General features: G+C 47.5%; 1 protein-coding gene across 1 annotated transcript; it reads right to left on the bottom strand.

The window, feature by feature from the left end:
* Window positions 1-16,536: 16,536 nt before the first annotated feature.
* Window positions 16,537-18,424, bottom strand: LOC124019696 (RNA guanine-N7 methyltransferase activating subunit-like). Its single transcript, XM_046335106.1, has 3 exons — window positions 18,266-18,424; window positions 17,596-17,766; window positions 16,537-16,809 (listed from the first exon to the last, which is right to left on the bottom strand). The coding sequence occupies exons 2-3, from the start codon at window positions 17,763-17,765 to the stop codon at window positions 16,593-16,595; spliced, it is 387 nt and encodes a 128-aa protein (XP_046191062.1). The 5' UTR covers window position 17,766; window positions 18,266-18,424; the 3' UTR covers window positions 16,537-16,592.
* Window positions 18,425-19,474: the final 1,050 nt, after the last annotated feature.

Genomic DNA, 19,474 nt, shown 5'->3' with positions numbered 1-19,474 from the left:
GGGAGTTTATCAAAAACCGGGTTTGTTTTCGATTTCTTTGTGGGTCTGTGTAATCTGAGGGAAATATGTGTTTCTAATATGGGCATACATTGGGCAGGAGGTTACGAAGTGCAGCTCAGTTTCCACCTCATTTTGTGGGCAGTGAGCACATAGCCTGTCTTCTCCTGAGAGCCAGGTCTGCCATCGGCTGCCTTTCTCAATAGCAAGGCTTTGGGAATCGCTTCCTTTTAGGTGGTTATAGAATTTAACGGCTCTTTTCTGGATTTTGATAATTAGCTGTTATCGGCCTAATTCTGCTGTATGTATTATTTGGTGTTCTACATTGTACACGGAGGATATTTCTGCAGAATTCTGCATGCAGAGTCTCAATTTGGTGTTTGTACCATTTTGTGAAGTCTTGGTTGGTGAGCGGACCCCAGACCTCACAACCATAAAGGGCAATGGGCTCTATGACTGATTCAAGTATTTTTAGCCAAATCCTTATTGGTATGTTGAAATTTATGTTTCTTTTGATGGCATAGAATGCCCTTCTTGCCTTGTCTCTCAGATCGTTCACAGCTTTGTGGAAGTTACCTGTGGCGCTGATGTTTAGGCCAAGGTATGTATAGTTTTTTTGTGTGCTCTAGGGCAACAGTGTCTAGATGGAATTTGTATTTGTGGTCCTGGTGACTGGACCTTTTTTGGAACACCATTATTTTGGTCTTACTGAGATTTACTGTCAGTGTCATGCAGGTGAAAGAGGACCCAAAAGCGACTTAACAGAAACAGAGTTTATTTAAATCCAAAACAGGGAATAACAAAAATCCTCTAGTCTGTAGAGGGGAATAACTAGAGAAGCGGCCACAGACTGCAGGTCGCTTTTCGGGTAGGCGCAGGCCGTAGTTGATAGAGACACCTGCTCACACGCAGCATCTGATGAAGGCAAAAAAACACGACAGGACAGGGCGATACACAATCACAGCAAAAACACGACAGGACAGGGCGAAACGCAATCACAGCATGGTGAATACAATACAAGGAACCGACGGGACAGGAACGGATCACAAAGGAATAAATAGGGACTCTAATCAGGGGAAAGGATCGGGAACAGGTGTGGGAAGACTAAATGATGATTAGGGGAATAGGAACAGCTGGGAGCAGGAACGGAACGATAGAGAGAAGAGAGAGCGAGAGAGTGAGAGAGGGAGGGGGAGAGAGATAGAAGGAGGGAAAGAACCAAATAAGACCAGCAGAGGGAAACGAATAGCATGGGGAGCACAGGGACAAGACATGATAATAAATGACAAACATGACAGTACCCCCCCACTCACCGAGCGCCTCCTGGCGCACTCGAGGAATCCTGGCGGCAACGGAGGAAATCATCGATGAGTGAACGGTCCAGCACGTCCCGAGACGGAACCCAACTCCTCTCCTCAGGACCGTAACCCTCCCAATCCACTAGGTATTGGTGACCCCGTCCCCGAGAACGCATGTCCATGATCTTATGTACCTTGTAAATAGGTGCGCTCTCGACAAGGACGGGAGGGGGGGAGGGAAGACGAACGGGGTGCGAAGAAAGGGCTTAACACAGGAGACATGGAAGACAGGATGGACGCGACGAAGATGTCGCGGAAGAAGCAGTCGCACAGCGACAGGATTGACGACCTGGGAGACACGGAACGGACCAATGAACCGCGGAGTCAACTTACGAGAAGCTGTCGTAAGAGGAAGGTTGCGAGTGGAAAGCCACACTCTCTGGCCGCAACAATACCTTGGACTCTTAATCCTGCGTTTATTGGCGGCTCTCACCGTCTGTGCCCTGTAACGGCAAAGTGCAGACCTCACCCTCCTCCAGGTGCGCTCACAACGTTGGACAAACGCTTGAGCGGAGGGAACCCTGGACTCGGCAAGCTGGGATGAGAACAGAGGAGGCTGGTAACCCAGACTACTCTGAAACGGAGATAACCCGGTAGCAGACGAAGGAAGCGAATTGTGAGCGTATTCTGCCCAGGGGAGCTGTTCTGCCCAAGACGCAGGGTTTCTGAAAGAAAGGCTGCGTAGTATGCGACCAATCGTCTGATTGGCCCTCTCTGCTTGACCGTTAGACTGGGGATGAAACCCGGAAGAGAGACTGACGGACGCACCAATCAAACGACAGAACTCCCTCCAAAACTGTGACGTGAATTGCGGGCCTCTGTCTGAAACGGCGTCTAACGGGAGGCCATGAATTCTGAATACATTCTCAATAATGATTTGTGCCGTCTCCTTAGCGGAAGGAAGTTTAGCGAGGGGAATGAAATGTGCCGCCTTAGAGAACCTATCGACAACCGTCAGAATCACAGTCTTCCCCGCAGACAAAGGCAGACCGGTAATGAAGTCTAAGGCAATGTGAGACCATGGTCGAGAAGGAATGGGGAGCGGTCTGAGACGACCGGCAGGAGGAGAGTTACCCGACTTAGTCTGCGCGCAGTCCGAACAAGCAGCCACGAAACGGCGCGTGTCACGCTCCTGAGTCGGCCACCAAAAGCGCTGGCGAATAGACGCAAGAGTGCCTCGAACACCGGGATGACCAGCTAACTTGGCAGAGTGAGCCCACTGAAGAACAGCCAGACGAGTGGAAACAGGAACGAAAAGGAGGTTACTAGGACAAGCGCGCGGCGACGCAGTGTGCGTGAGTGCTTGCTTAACCTGTCTTTCAATTCCCCAGACTGTTAACCCGACAACACGCCCATAAGGAAGAATCCCCTCGGGATCAGTAGAAGCCACAGAAGAACTAAACAGACGGGATAAGGCATCAGGCTTGGTGTTCTTGCTACCCGGACGGTAAGAAATCACAAACTCGAAACGAGCGAAAAACAACGCCCAACGAGCTTGACGGGCATTAAGTCGTTTGGCAGAACGGATGTACTCAAGGTTCTTATGGTCTGTCCAAACGACAAAAGGAACGGTCGCCCCCCTCCAACCACTGTCGCCATTCGCCTAGGGCTAAGCGGATGGCGAGCAGTTCACGGTTACCCACATCATAGTTGCGCTCAGATGGCGACAGGCGATGAGAAAAATAAGCGCAAGGATGAACCTTATCGTCAGACTGGAAGCGCTGGGATAGGATGGCTCCCACGCCTACCTCTGAAGCGTCAACCTCGACAATGAATTGTCTAGTGACGTCAGGAGTAACGAGGATAGGAGCGGACGTAAAACGTTCTTTTAGAAGATCAAAAGCTCCCTGGGCGGAACCGGACCACTTAAAACACGTCTTGACAGAAGTAAGAGCTGTGAGAGGGGCAGCAACTTGACCGAAATTACGAATGAAACGCCGATAGAAATTAGCGAAACCTAAAAAGCGCTGCAACTCGACACGTGACCTTGGAACGGGCCAATCACTGACAGCTTGGACCTTAGCGGAATCCATCTGAATGCCTTCAGCGGAAATAACGGAACCGAGAAAAGTAACGGAGGAGACATGAAAAGAGCACTTCTCAGCCTTTACGTAGAGACAATTCTCTAAAAGGCGCTGTAGAACACGTCGAACGTGCTGAACATGAATCTCGAGTGACGGAGAAAAAATCAGGATATCGTCAAGATAGACAAAAACAAAAATGTTCAGCATGTCTCTCAGAACATCATTAACTAATGCCTGAAAAACAGCTGGCGCATTGGCGAGACCGAACGGCAGAACCCGGTACTCAAAATGCCCTAACGGAGTGTTAAACGCCGTTTTCCACTCGTCCCCCTCTCTGATGCGCACGAGATGGTAAGCGTTACGAAGGTCCAACTTAGTAAAGCACCTGGCTCCCTGCAGAATCTCGAAGGCTGATGACATAAGGGGAAGCGGATAACGATTCTTAACCGTTATGTCATTCAGCCCTCGATAATCCACGCAGGGGCGCAGAGTACCGTCCTTCTTTTTAACAAAAAGAACCCCGCCCGGCCGGAGAAGAAGAAGGCACTATGGTACCGGCGTCAAGAGACACAGACAAATAATCCTCGAGAGCCTTACGTTCGGGAGCCGACAGAGAGTATAGTCTACCTCGAGGAGGAGTGGTCCCCGGAAGGAGATCAATACTACAATCATACGACCGGTGAGGAGGAAGGGAGTTGGCTCGGGACCGACTGAAGACCGTGCGCAGATCATGATATTCCTCCGGCACTCCTGTCAAATCGCCAGGTTCCTCCTGAGAAGTAGGGACAGAAGAAACGGGAGGGATGGCAGACATTAAACACTTCACATGACAAGAAACGTTCCAGGATAGGATAGAATTACTAGACCAATTAATAGAAGGATTATGACATACTAGCCAGGGATGACCCAAAACAACAGGTGTAAACGGTGAACGGAAAATCAAAAAGAAATAGTCTCACTGTGGTTACCAGATACTGTGAGAGTTAAAGGTAGTGTCTCAAATTTGATACTGGGAAGATGACTACCATCTAAGGCAAACATGGGCGTAGGCCTGTCTAACGGTCTGAAAGGAATGTTATGTTTCCGAACCCATGCTTCGTCCATGAAACAACCCTCAGCCCCAGAGTCAATCAAAGCACTGCATGTAGCACCCGAGCCGGTCCAGCGTAGATGGACCGACATAGTAGTACAAGATCTAGATGAAGGGACCTGAGTAGTAGCGCTCACCAGTAGCCCTCCGCTTACTGATGGGCTCTGGCCTCTTACTGGACATGAATTAACAAAATGTCCAGCAACTCCGCAATAGAGGCACAGGCGGTTGGTGATCCTCCGTTCCCTCTCCTTATTCGAGATGCGAATCCCTCCCAGCTGCATGGGCTCAGTCTCAAAGCCAGAGGAGGGAGATGGTTGCGATGCGGAGCAGGGAAACACCGTTGATGCGAGCTCTCTTCCACGAGCCCGGTGACGAAGATCTACCCGTCGTTCTATGCGGATGGCGAGAGCAATCAAAGAATCCACATCTGATGGAACCTCCCGGGAGAGAATCTCATCCTTAACCACTGCGTGGAGTCCCTCCAGAAAACGAGCGAGCAGCGCCGGCTCGTTCCACTCACTAGAGGCAGCAAGAGTGCGAAACTCAATAGAATAATCCGTTATGGACCGTTCACCTTGGCATAAGGAAGCCAGGGCCCTAGAAGCCTCCCTACCAAAAACTGAACGGTCAAAAACCCGAATCATCTCCTCTTTAAAGTTCTGGAATTTGTTAGAGCAATCAGCCCTTGCCTCCCAGATAGCTGTGCCCCATTCTCGAGCCCGGCCAGTAAGGAGTGAAATGACGTAAGCAACCCGAGCTCTCTCTCTAGAGTATGTGTTGGGTTGAGAGAGAACACAATCTCACACTGCGTGAGAAAGGAGCGGCACTCAGTGGGCTGCCCGGAGTAGCAAGGTGGGTTATTAACCCTAGGTTCTGGAGGCTCGGCAGGCCAGGAAGTAACAGGTGGCACGAGACGTAGACTCTGGAACTGTCCAGAGAGGTCGGAAACCTGAGCGGCCAGGTTCTCCACGGCATGGCGAGCAGCAGACAATTCCTGCTCGTGTCTGCCGAGCATGGCTCCTTGGATCTTGACGGCAGTGTAACGAGCGTCTGTAGTCGCTGGGTCCATTCCTTGGTCGGTTCCTTCTGTCATGCAGGTGAAAGAGGACCCAAAAGCGACTTAACAGAAACAGAGTTTATTTAAATCCAAAACAGGGAATAACAAAAATCCTCTAGTCTGTAGAGGGGAATAACTAGAGAAGCGGCCACAGACTGCAGGTCGCTTCGGGTAGGCGCAGGCCGTAGTTGATAGAGACACCTGCTCACACGCAGCATCTGATGAAGGCAAAAAACACGACAGGACAGGGCGATACACAATCACAGCAAAAACACGACAGGACAGGGCGAAACGCAATCACAGCATGGTGAATACAATACAAGGAACCGACGGGACAGGAACGGATCACAAAGGAATAAATAGGGACTCTAATCAGGGGAAAGGATCGGGAACAGGTGTGGGAAGACTAAATGATGATTAGGGGAATAGGAACAGCTGGGAGCAGGAACGGAACGATAGAGAGAAGAGAGAGCGAGAGAGTGAGAGAGGGAGGGGGAGAGAGATAGAAGGAGGGAAAGAACCAAATAAGACCAGCAGAGGGAAACGAATAGCATGGGGAGCACAGGGACAAGACATGATAATAAATGACAAACATGACAGTCAGGGCCCAGGTCTGACAGAATCTGTGCATAAGATCTAGGTGCTGCTGTAGGCCCTCCTTGGTTGGTGACAGAAGCACCAGGTCATCAGCAAACAGCAGACATTTGACTTTGGATTCTAGTAGGGGGAGGCCGGGTGCTGCAGACTTTTCTAGTGCCCCCGCCAATTCGTTGACATATATATTGAAGAGGGTGGGGCTTAAGCTGCATCCCTGTCTCACCCCATAACCCTGTATGAAGAAATGTGTGTGTTTTTTGCCAATTTTAACCGCACACTTGTTGTTTGTGTACATGGATTTTATAATGTTGTATGTTTTACCCCCAACACCACTTTCCATCAGTTTGTATCGCAGACCCTCATGCCAAATTGAGTCGAAGGCTTTTTTTAAATCAACAAAGCATGAGAATACTTTGCCTTTGTTTTGGTTTGTTTGGTTGTCAATTAGCGTGTGCAGGGTGAATACATGGTCTGTTGTACGGTAATTTGGTAAAAAGCCAATTTGACATTTGCTCAGTACATTGTTTTCATTGAGGAAATGTACGAGTCTACTGTTAATGATAATGCAGAGGATTTTTCCAAGGTTACTGTTGACGCATATTCCACGGTAGTTATTGGGGTCAAATTTGTCTCCACTTTTGTGGATTGGGGTGATCAGTCCTTGGTTCCAAATATTGGGGAAGATGCCAGAGCTAAGGATGATGTTAAAGAGTTTTAGTATAGCCAATTGGAATTTGTTGTCTGTATATTTGATCATTTCATTGAGGATACCATCAACACCACAGGCCTTCTTGTGTTGGAGGATTTTTATTTTGTCCTTTAAGTCATTCAATGTAATTGGAGAATCCAGTGGGTTCTGGTAGTCTTTAATAGTTGATTCTAAGATCTGTATTTGATCATGTATATGTTTTTGCTCATTATTCTTTGTTATAGAGCCAAAAAGATTGGAGAAGTGGTTTACCCACACATCTCCATGTTGGATAGATAATTATTTGTGTTGTTGTTTGTTTAGTGTTTTCCCATTTTTCCCAGAAGTGGTTCGAGTCTATGGATTCTTCAATTACATTGAGCTGATTTCTGACAAGCTGTTCCTTCTTTTTCCGTAGTGTATTTCTGTATTGTTTTAGTGATTCACCATAGTGAAGGCGTAGACTCAGGTTTTCCGGGTCTCTATGTTTTTGGTTGGACAGGTTTCTCAATTTCTTTCGTAGATTTTTGCATTCTTCATCAAACCATTTGTCATTATTGTTAATTTTCTTCGGTTTTCTATTTGAGATTTTTAGATTTGATAGGGAAGCTGAGAGGTCAAATATACTGTTAAGATTTTCTACTGCCAAGTTTACACCTTCACTATTACAGTGGAGCGTTTTACCCAGGAAATTGTCTAAAGGGGATTGAATTTGTTGTTGCCTAATTGTTTTTTGGTAGGTTTCCAAACTGCATTCCTTCCATCTATAGCATTTCTTAATGTTACTCAGTTCCTTTGGCTTTGATGCCTCATGATTGAGTATTGCTGTTTAAGTAGACTGTGATTTTGCTGTGGTCTTATAGGGGAGTCAGTGGGCTGACTGTGAACGCTCTGAGAGACTCTGGGTTGAGGTCAGTGATAAAGTAGTCTACAGTACTACTGCCAAGAGATGAGCTATAGGTGTACCTACCATAGGAGTCCCCTAGAAGCCCACCATTGACTATGTACATACCCAGCGTGCGACAGAGCTATAGGTGTACCTACCATAGGATTCCCCTAGAAGCCCACCATTGACTATGTACATACCCAGCGTGCGACAGAGCTGCAGGAGTTGTGACCCGTTTTTGTTGGTTATGTTGTCGTAGTTGTGCCTAGGGGGGCATAACGGGGAGGGAATGCTGTCACCTCCAGGCAGGTGTTTGTCCCCCTGTGTGCTGAGGGTGTCAGGTTCTTGTCCGGTTCTGGCATTTAGGTCGCCACAGACTAGTACATGTCCCTGGACCTGGAAATGATTGATCTCCCCTCCAGGATGGAGAAGCTGTCTTCATTAAAGTTTGGGGGTTCTAGTGGGGGGATATAGGTAGCACACAGGAGGACATCTTTCTCTGTTAGGATGATTTCCTTTTGAATTTCTAGCCAAATGTAGAATGTTCCTGTTTTGATTAATTTAATGGAGTGAGTTAGGTCTGCTCTATACCAAATTAGCATACCCCCTGAGTCCCGTCCCTGTTTCACACCTGGTAGTTTGGTGGATGGGACTACCAGGTCTCTGTAACCTAGAGGGCAACCAGTGGGTCCGTCTCCTCTATACCAGGTTTCTTGCAGGATGACAATGTCTGTATTGCCGATTTCTTTGGTGAAGTCCGGGTTCCTGCTCTTTAGGCCAAAGGCAGATGACCTCAGGCCTTGGATATTCCAGGATGGTATAGTGAAGGCTTTTTGTTCCATAGAGTGTCCAATGTTATCTCTGTCTCACTCCACCTCTCCCTCCTCCTCACCTCCTAACCCTTTATCTCTGTCTCACTCCACCTCTCCGTCCTCCTCACCTCCTTTAACATTATCTCTGTCTCACTCCTCCTCTCCCTCCTCCTCACCTCCTAACCCTTTATCTCTGTCTCAGTCCACCTCTCCGTCCTCCTCATCTATAACATTATCTCTGTCTCACTCCACCTCTCCCTCCTCCTCACCTCCTATACCATTATCTCCGTCTCACTCCACCACTCCCTCCTCCTATACCTTTATCTCTGTCTCACTCCACCACTCCCTCCTCCTCACCTCCTATACCTGTATCTCTGTCTCACTCCACCTCTCCCTCCTCCTCTCCTCCTATAACATTATCTCTGTCTCACTCCACCTCTCCCTCCTCCTCACCTCCTATACCTTTATCTCTGTCTCACTCCACCACTCCCTCTCCTCCTATACCTTTATCTCTGTCTCACTCCACCACTCCCTCTCCCTCTCCTCCTATACCATTATCTCTGTCTCACTCCACCTCTCCCTCCTCCTCACCTCCTATACCTTTATCTCTGTCTCAGTCCACCTCTCCTCACTTCCTATACCTTTATCTCTGTCTCACTCCACCACTCCCTCCTCACCTCCTATAACATTATCTCTGTCTCACTCCACCACTCCGTCCTCCTCACCTCCTATACCTTTATCTCTGTCTCACTCCACCACTCCCTCCTCCTATACCTGTATCTGTCTCACTCCACCTCTCCCTCCTCCTCACCTCCTATACCATTATCTGTCTCACTCCACCTCTCCCTCCTCCTATACCATTATCTGTCTCACTCCACCTCTCCCTCCTCCTATACCTGTATCTCTGTCTCACTCCACCTCTCCCTCCTCCTCACCTCCTATACCGTTATCTCTGTCTCACTCCACCACTCCCTCCTCCTCACCTCCTATACCTTTATCTCTGTCTCACTCCACCTCAACTCCTATACCTTTATCTCTGTCTCCCTCCTCCTCACCTCCTCTACCATTATCTCTGTCTCACTCCACCTCTCCCTCCTCCTCACCTCCTATTCCATTATCTGTCTCACTCCACCTCTCCCTCCTCACCTCCTATACCTTTATCTCTGTCTCACTCCACCTCTCCCTCCTCCTATACCTTTATCTCTGTCTCACTCCACCTCTCCACCTCCTATTCCATTATCTGTCTCACTCCACCACTCCCTCCTCCTATACCTTTATCTCTGTCTCACTCCCTCCTCCTCCTACTCCTCACCTCATATACCACCAGCACTCTCCAACACCTCCATAATGTAATGACTTAAATACCTAAGCAGTGATATGTAGGTGTGGGATTCAGAGAGAGCCACTGAGCTCTGTGTCAAATGTATGTTGATTTCTTCCCTGTAATACTTGTTAAATACTTTTCTGCTTCTCTACGGACATAAACATCTTATAACTCCTACGTGAAGAATCAAGCAGTATCTCTTGACAGTCCTGTTGCAGCTGAGGATTTCCCTGCAAAGCAGGAAATGCAAACTTGTAATGTATTTGAGTTTTAAAAATGCTTCTAAAGTGAGTTATTTCCACTTTCGAACGTCAGATTTGATTTGCACTAATGAAAACTGTATCAACCCCGACACAAATGTCCATTAATAATAATTCAAATTTCCTGTTGCTGCAGGATTTTTCCCCCTGCTGTAGCAAACTGGTTCAAATTAAGCTCCTACATCTGTACTGGGGGATAATCCTGAACACACTCGGCCAACGTTAAAATGGCCAATTACTACTAACGGAGATGTTAACATAAACATTTCAGGGTGGCCTAGTTGTGTTGTCTGTATTAGTGGGCAGCAGCTAGTTGTGTTGTCTGTATTAGTGGGCAGCAGCTAGTTGTGTTGTCTGTATTAGTGGGCAGCAGCTAGTTGTGTTGTCTGTATTAGTGGGCAGCAGCAGCCACAGTACGTACTCCTGTACTTTAGTTTAAATCCCCCAAAATAAAATCCCTAACTTCTCTGAAGGAAAACTTTCTTTGAGCAGTGAAGACATCGTTTAGGATGAGACAGTCAGAGAGCTAAGCAGCTGTACTAATTCCTCTAATCCTCGCTCTCTCTCTACCCCGTTCATCCCTTTCTCAGAGACCTGTTTTGGTCTCTCGTTTCTCTCTTTAACTATATCTCTGTCTTTCTGTATCTCCCTCTTTGTCTCTAGTTCTCTGTCCCCTTTCCTCTCCTCCTTTGGTCCATCTCTCAAATCAGTCTCTCTCTCTCTCTCTCCTTGTCTTTCCCCTCCTCCCTCTCTGAGGATGCTGTTGCCAGGGCTAAAGTAAAGTTAGGCTAATCTGAACTGATTACTGTAGTGACAGCAGTCCTCCCCCCGCCGCGCTCCAGAATCCCTCTCTCCCCTCATCCCTCCCTCCCTCCCTATCATCACAGCTGATTGCACCTCTCATTGCAGAGCACCACTCGGGCCAGCCGTTAACCCTTCCCCCACCACATTTAGGCCCTGTTTAAAACTAAAAATAGTACACTATAAAGGGTATAGGGTACCGTTTAACACACAGACCAAGGGCCCCGTGATCCACAGTCTCAGAGTTCTGATCTAAGATCAGTTTTGTCTGTTAGATCATACCGATTCAGATCAATATGGACAGATCCTAGATCTGCACTCCTACTCTTGAGTTGCTTTGTGGATTACTACATGGGGGCCTTGGCCTCACAGGGAGTCAACGTGTTTTGTTCCACATTCAATCTAATTAACTAATCAACTGCTCGTCAAGCCCTTGATTTTATGAATCAAGTTTCACTCCCGCAGAGATATATTTACTGAAACAACAGGTGTATTTGGTGACGACAGAATCTGGGTTTTAATCCACCATGTTTCTGGATCTCCTCCGTCTCAGGGTGTGCAGGCTTTTATTACATTTATATAATATAATAATATATGCCATTTAGCAGACGCTTTTATCCAAAGCGACTTACAGTCATGTGTGCATACATTCTACGTATGGGTGGTCCCGGGGATCGAACCCACTACCCTGGCGTTACAAGCGCCATGCTCTACCAACTGAGCTACACAGGACCTCCTCTCTTCCCTTTCTCCTCTCTCTCCCCTTTCTCCTCTCTCCCCTTTCTCCTCTCTCCCCTTTCTCCTCTCTTCCCTTTCTCCTCTCTTCCCTTTCTCCTCTCTTCCCTTTCTACTCTCCCCCCTTTTACTCTCCCCCTTTCTCCTCTCCCCCTTTCTCCTCTCCCCCCTTTCTCCTCTCCCCCTTTCTCCTCTACTCCCTTTCTCCTCTACTCCCTTTCTCCTCTACCCCCCTTTCTCCTCTCTTCCCTTTCTCCTCTCTTCCATTACATTTAAATTACATTTAAGTCATTTAGCAGACGCTCTTATCCAGATGACTTACAAATGCATTCACCTTATGAAGTGGAACAGTCACTTTACAATAGTGCATCTAAATCTTAAAGGGGGGTGAGAGGGATTACTTATCCTATCCTAGGTATTCCTTAAAGAGGTGGGGTTTCAGGTGTCTCCGGAAGGTGGTGATTAACTCCGCTGTCCTGGCGTCGTGAGGGAGTTTGTTCCACCATTGGGGGCCAGAGCAGCGAACAGTTTTGACTGGGCTGAGCGGGAGCTGTACTTCCTCAGTGGTAGGGAGGCGAGCAGGCCAGAGGTGGATGAACGCAGTGCCCTTGTTTGGGTGTAGGGCCTGATCAGAGCCTGGAGGTACTGAGGTGCCGTTCCCCTCACAGCTCCGTAGGCAAGCACCATGGTCTTGTAGCGGATGCGAGCTTCAACTGGAAGCCAGTGGAGAGAACGGAGGAGCGGGGTGACATGAGAGAACTTGGGAAGGTCTGAACACCAGACGGGCTGAACGGAACACAAAGGAAGTTCTGGATGAGTTGAAGGGGTTTAATGGCACAGGCAGGGAGCCCAGCCAACAGTGAGTTGCAGTAATCCAGCCGGGAGATGACAAGTGCCTGGATTAGGACCTGCGCCGCTTCCTGTGTGAGGCAGGGTCGTACTCTGCGGATGTTGTAGAGCATGAACCTACAGGAACGGGCCACCGCCTTGATGTTGGTTGAGAACGACAGGGTGTTGAACATAGGATCACGCCCAGGATCAGCTGGGATGAGAACGCCTGAAACGGAGATAACCCGGTAGCAGACGAAGGTTCTTAGCGCTCTGGGAGGAGGACACAATGGAGTTGTCAACCGTGATGGCGAGATCATGGAACGCCTTAGGGCAGTCCTTCCCCGGGAGGAAGAGCAGCTCCGTCTTGCCGAGGTTCAGCTTGAGGTGGTGATCCGTCATCCACACTGATATGTCTGCCAGACATGCAGAGATGCGATTGCGTGAGTGCCACCTGGTCATCAGAAGGGGGAAAGGAGAAGATTAATTGTGTGTCGTCTGCATAGCAATGATAGGAGAGACCATGTGAGGTTATGACAGAGCCAAGTGACTTGGTGTATAGCGAGAATAGGAGAGGGCCTAGAACAGAGCCCTGGGGGACACCAGTGGTGAGAGCGCGTGGTGAGGAGACAGATACTCGCCACGCCACCTGGTAGGAGCGACCTGTCAGGTAGGACGCAATCCAAGCGTGGGCCGCGCCGGAGATGCCCAACTCGGAGAGGGTGGAGAGGAGGATCTGATGGAGAGGAGGATCTGATGGTTCAACCCAGTACGAACACAGTACGAACACATCTGATTCACCCAATCAACCCAGTACGAACACATCTGATTCACCCAATCAACTAAGTAAACCAGACAGTCAGTGAAGAATAGTGTGAGCTGTGTCATGCCTCGTTTCCTATTGGGTGACAGGAGAGGCCCTAGCTGTCTAATACCTGCAGCCATACAGCGACAACATCCATGCATCTTTCAGCTCCTCTCATGGCCACATCTTTCAGCTCCTCTCATCTTTCAGCTCCTCTCATGGCCACATCTTTCAGCTCCTCTCATCACCGCATCTTTCAGCTCCTCTCATCGGCACATCTTTCAGCTCCTCTCATCGGCACATCTTTCAGCTCCTCACATCTTTCCGCTACTCTCATCGGCACATCTTTCAGCTCCTCTCATCGGCACATCTTTCAGCTCCTCTCAGTCACATCTTTCAGCTCCTCTCATCGCCTCATCTTTCAGATCCTCTCGTCACATCTTTCAGCTCCTCTCATCAGCACATCTTTCAGCTCCTCACATCTTTCAGCTCCTCTCATCTTTCAGCTCCTCTCATCGTCACATCTTTCAGCTCCTCTCATCGTCACATCTTTCAGCTCCTCTCATCGTCACATCTTTCAGCTCCTCTCATCGTCACATCTTTCAGCTCCTCTCATCGTCACATCTTTCAGCTCCTCTCATCGTCACATCTTTCAGCTCCTCTCATCGTCACATCTTTCAGCTCCTCTCATCACCACATCTTTCAGCCCCTATGTATATTCACACTAGAATAAACAGAAAACAACTGGAGCTCTGTGGTTACATCACAGGACGTGAGTGGGCTGCAGGGCAGAGGGTGACCTCACAGCAGCAGTCGAGGAGGCCTGAGAAACTGAGCTCTCTGTGGCTCTCTGCTCGAAGTACCACTTTAATTGGGAGTGGACCACCACAGACAGCCATCTTGGCTCATGGTGATACAGTAGCAGCCGTGATGAGTCATTCATAATTAGGACGAAGGAGACGTCACCCTTGATATGAGTGGAGAGTTACGTCAGCCCTAACAGGCTAGACTGATCTAAAAGGTCAGTTCTATGTTACTCTCCAGCTAACGGTTCTGATTTAGGAATGGAAAGCTGATCCTAGATCTGTGCCTGGTGCAGTATTAGCCATTAGTCACCAGTGTTAAGTAGGGTTTAAAGAGACGTTGCCACCCACGGTGTAGTGCTCGACACCCTCCCTACTGCAGGTCGTCATTCATTATATAACGCAACAGACGGATGACGTGTCCCAAATGACTCCCCCCTCATTTCCGCATACAGAGCACTACTTTTGACCAGGGCTCTGACCCTAACCGTAGGAATTTAGTACGCTGCTGCTATTCTTAACACCGAGGGGTGGTTGTGAGGACCCAGATTAATCCAATACTATTATTGGGCGAGAAAGCATGTTCAAAAGGGGTTCAACATTCCATGACAGAAATAAAACAGGGAGGGACCTAACTGAATTTGTCCAACTGAATTTGAATAGAAACTCTCATTTTCATTGCATAAAAAGGTTGTTTGAAGTTAACGATTCCAGTTGCAAAATACTTTGCTAGAGTGGAAAACAAATTAATACACCCCCTGGACATAAAGCATGTTTAAAAGGCTTCAAAATCCCATGTTTCAAGAGGCTCAAGAAAATGGGAGAGAGAGAGAGACAAAGACCATTTTTATATTTGTATTTTTCAGACAAGAAATGGGAGAGAGAGAGACAAAGACAATTTTTATATTTGTATTTTTCAGACAAGAAATGGGAGAGAGAGAGACAAAGACAATTTTTATATTTGTATTTTTCAGACAAGAAATGGGAGAGAGAGAGACAAAGACCATTTTTATATTTGTATTTTTCAGACAAAAAAAAATTGTGTTACTGATTACAATTCCAAGTCACATATTCATATTAAACTGGAAAGAATAAGCATATTTGTGACGTAAGAAAATAGATTACATTGACTGTTCAAAAGTGGTTTCATTCATCACACATTTTTAGATTGATTCAATGACACCGTATCAACATCCAGACCAGCTGAATATGTCGTCTTAGGAGTCAAGAGAAACAAACTAAATGAAAACAAGAGAACCACCCTCACAATACACCACATGTCCATCATGGCAGTTCATCACACTATTAGCATTGATGAGCATCTTAAACTTTACACTTGACTCTGCTGCACTGATTGTGTCCCAAATGGTAACCTATTCCCTATATAGTGGTACTACTATAGAAAAGGGCCTACAGAGAAAATAGTTTGCCTCTATGCCCAGACTACTGGCTGGAATAATCAATACCACTGTTGTAATCCTGTTCCGTGTGGATTAGAGCATGATATCACTGATCAATACAATATTAAATCTGGAAGAGAGGTGAGAGATCAGATTGACCTGCTATGGCCAGTGTGTGTGTGTAATAATGCAGGGATCTCCAATCCTGTTCTTGGAGAGGTACCCTCCAGTAGGTTTCAACTCCAACCCTGTTCCAGGAGAGAGACCCTCCTGTAGGTTTCAACTCCAACCCTGTTCCTGGAGAGAGACCCAACCCTGTTCCTGGAGAGGTTTCAAACGCACCTGGTTCTAACAATTATCTTGTTGATAAACTGAACCAGGTTTGTTACACCTGGGGTTGGAGTTTAAACCTACAGGAGGTTCTCTCTCATAAACTGAACCAGGTTAGTTACACCTGGGGTTGGGTTTAAACCTACAAGGGTTCCAGGAACCCTACAGGAGGGTCTCTCTCCAGGAACAGGGTTGGGTTTAAACCTACAGGAGGGTCTCTCTCCAGGAACAGGGTTGGAGTTTAAACCTACAGGAGGGTCTCTCTCCAGGAACAGGGTTGGAGTTTAAACCTACAGGAGGGTCTCTCTCCAGGAACAGGGTTGGAGTTTAAACCTACAGGAGGGTCTCTCTCCAGGAACAGGGTTGGAGTTTAAACCTACAGGAGAGTCTCTCTCCAGGAACAGGGTTGGAGTTTAAACCTACAGGAGAGTCTCTCTCCAGGAACAGGGTTGGAGTTTAAACCTACAGGAGGGTCTCTCCAGGAACAGGGTTCCAGGAACAGGGTTCCAGGAACAGGGTTTAAACCTACAGGAGGTTCTCTCCAGGAACTCTAGGAACAGGGTTGGAGTTTAAACCTACAGGAGGGTCAGGAACAGGGTTGGAGTTTAAACCTCTCTCCAGGAACAGGGTTGGAGTTTAAACCTACAGGAGGTTCTCCTCTAGGAACAGGGTTGGAGTTTAAACCTACAGGAGGTTCTCCCTCTAGGAACAGGGTTGGAGTTTAAACCTACAGGAGGGTCTCCCTCTAGGAACAGGGTTGGAGAGATCCGAGGTCACTCCACAGTAAGAGCAGTTCAGTAGCGGTCGTAATGTGATGGTCTCTGGTTGTAGGAGTTGTATCTTCCAGACTGATGCCCACCACCACCCTGGTCGTAACGCCTGTCCCTGTCTCCCCCGCGGTCCCTATCCCCTCCACGGTCCCTGTCTCCCCCGCGGTCCCTGTCTCCTCCCCAACCCCGGCCCCTGTCCCCTCCCCAACCCCGGCCCCTGTACCCGCCACGGTCCTGTGATCTGAAGAACAGAGAGAGAAGAGAGAGAGAAGGAGATGTGGGGGGGAGAGTGGGAAGAAGAAAAAACACATCAACCAAATGAACATGTTGTCCATCCCAGTAAACTGTAGAATGACATATCAGACCAGCCGCTATTGTTGTGCAGAAACACTTCTGGAAATGTCCTGTTCTTACTACGGCGCAGAATAATATGGTCGTAGTTAGCAGTCCAATACTGTGTTAAATATATTAACGATGAAGAGTTGAGACAGGGCTGCGTTCAGCAGATCAAAACAGTGTGCAACATTTGATTGAACAGAAACAGTGGTGTTCTGAACGACCCAGTTGAAGAACCACACGGTTGTGGTAGCCCATTAGGAGATTGTGTAAGGCAGGTCTGGGCAACTCCAGTACTCTGGGGGCTTGCTTGGGGGTCACACTCCCCCCCCCTCCCCATCCACGGCTAACACACCTGACTGCAATAATCAAGTAATCATGATCTTAATTTTAGAATGCAATTTGTTTAAATCAGGTGTGTTTCTAGGGACGGGGGAGTGAGACACCAATCAGGCTCCCCGAGGACTGGAGCCTACTGTAAGGTGTGTTGAACTAGTTTAGAGATTTCAAGTGGTCACACACCCATATTAAATCAGGCCACACTGCACCACCCTCACAAAACTAGAGCAACCATACCTTACATTGTGGAAGAAACATGTTGTTCAAGTACAAACCGTCACACAATGTAGCAAAACCTTTAATGAGATGAACGCACCCAGTTAGCCAGCTAGTTAAGGTCGTTGTTGTTTACCTGTTGTCTCTGCCCCGGTTGTTTCCACCTCCACGCCCTCCCCAGTCCTCTACCAGTGGCGGGGGGTTGGCGGGGCGACTCACGTACTGCTGGTACTCCGGGTCCTCGAGAGTGAACCGGTGGGCAAACTGCTCCTCATAGTTAGGCTGCGTTTCTGGACCATCTGTCATTCTACAACGAGAGAAATACCAGATACTCACATATACATACACACACACACACACACACACACACACACACACACACACACACACACACACATACATACACACACATACATATATATATATTTTTTTACATCTTTAGAAATACCGGGAAATACCAGGAAAAGGCCGTGGATTAGCTTCGCACGTGTTGTTGCCAGCTAGCTGGCCAGCAGTTTTCCTTTTTTTGCAACAAACGAAACGTTTTTGCAACATAATCCAACTAATGAATACACCCCAGATTTGGTTGACGTAATCAACTATCCGGGAAACGTTATTTGGCGAACAAAGTTACTTTCGCTTTTCTAACAAAAGCTATGTAGCTAGCTAGATATATCCGAGTATTGCATAGCTGCGATGCAGCCTAGATAACTTTAGTTTTGACATTGTTGTAAAAACTATTGGTTACATCGCAGCTAAGTATGGCATACAATAGGAACCGGTGAAGACAAAATGTAAGAAATTACCTGTAAATTGTATTTATTCAGCAGACAGCTTCGACATGTACGACTGGACAAAATGTTGACAACAACAGTGCCACGGCAAAAAACGTCCCTCTAGGAACACGCTACCGATATCAATTGGTTCCGGATCTCACGCGTCCGCCTTTTCCCCCCAGAAATAGTCAACCCATTTTATTTAGAGATTTCGCCAACTATTAGCAACAACCCTTTTCCACATATTACTTAAGTGTGAACAATCGACATAATCAGAAGTAGGTCAAATAATTAAAAAAAATAATGATATTGAACCCCTGATGGTTGCAGAGAATCAAGTCAAGCACCTGCCACCTGAAGTGAATTGGCGTGGATTGTGACTTGAGGTGGTGGTCAGCTCAACGAGGCCTGAATCAGAAACAGACAGCCGAAAACCAGCCTCGTCTCCATCGACATGTAAGTGCTGAGAATATTAGGTTAATAGTAGGTTAGCCTATGCCAATTAGCCTATGCCTACCTGCATTATATTGTAATTTTGGGCCTAGGTCTATCACTGCAGAATTACATCAAATCAATGCAAGAGTATTTGCACAGTTTGAAATAAACACATATTGTTTCTTGTGAAGAGCATATTTAATTGCATGTCACAAATAGGCCAAAAGTCCACTTTTCTCTCTCACGTTTCCCCTGAGAATAGGTTATGAAATAGACCACAGTGTAACTTCATATCCCAGGGTCTTAGAACGCTGTAGAAAGGAGATCATTGTGTGGGAGGCAGGACTGTTGAGAGCAGGTGGAATCCGCACTGTGTCGCTACTGCTGCTCTCTGCCTGCCTCTCACGAAACACTAACCCATTGGGGAGAGAGGAGCTGAGAGCGCAGATCCGAGGCAAGGCAACTCCAGCGCAGCAGTCAAGGAATATTCAGCGAACATCATAACTTATTATTTTTTGAAAGCACGCGGAACGGGTGGGATCATAAGTTGTCACCTCGTCTGAATAAATAAGTTAGGCTAATGAAATGGCATTAGGTTTTTCTGTGTACGCTTGACTATCAGGAGAATCGAAACGCCGCTCAGCTCGCGAGGGAGTGCAGGGATCATATTTCCCTACTCTCTGTGTGATCGCATTACTTGCTCGCAGCCGATACCCTGGAATGGACTTATCCAATAGCTAATGCCAAGACTGGATCTATTTTAATTACATTGTTTTTAAAGACACTGCGTTTTTTAAAAAGTTC

Source organism: Oncorhynchus gorbuscha, unplaced genomic scaffold (genome assembly GCF_021184085.1).
Source record: "Oncorhynchus gorbuscha isolate QuinsamMale2020 ecotype Even-year unplaced genomic scaffold, OgorEven_v1.0 Un_scaffold_655, whole genome shotgun sequence".
NCBI classification, from domain to species: domain Eukaryota; kingdom Metazoa; phylum Chordata; class Actinopteri; order Salmoniformes; family Salmonidae; genus Oncorhynchus; species Oncorhynchus gorbuscha.
This window is presented reverse-complemented; position numbering and strand designations above follow the sequence as displayed.

What these genes read in the sequence shown, in the direction of transcription:
- LOC124019696 (XM_046335106.1), bottom strand. Translation starts at nt 17,765, where the DNA reads ATGACAGATGGTCCAGAAACGCAGCCTAACTATGAGGAGCAGTTTGCC. An exon ending in AACCGGGGCAGAGACAACAG is followed by an intron (nt 16,810 to 17,595) that starts GTAAACAACAAC and finishes TCTGTTCTTCAG; the next exon opens with ATCACAGGACCGTGGCGGGT.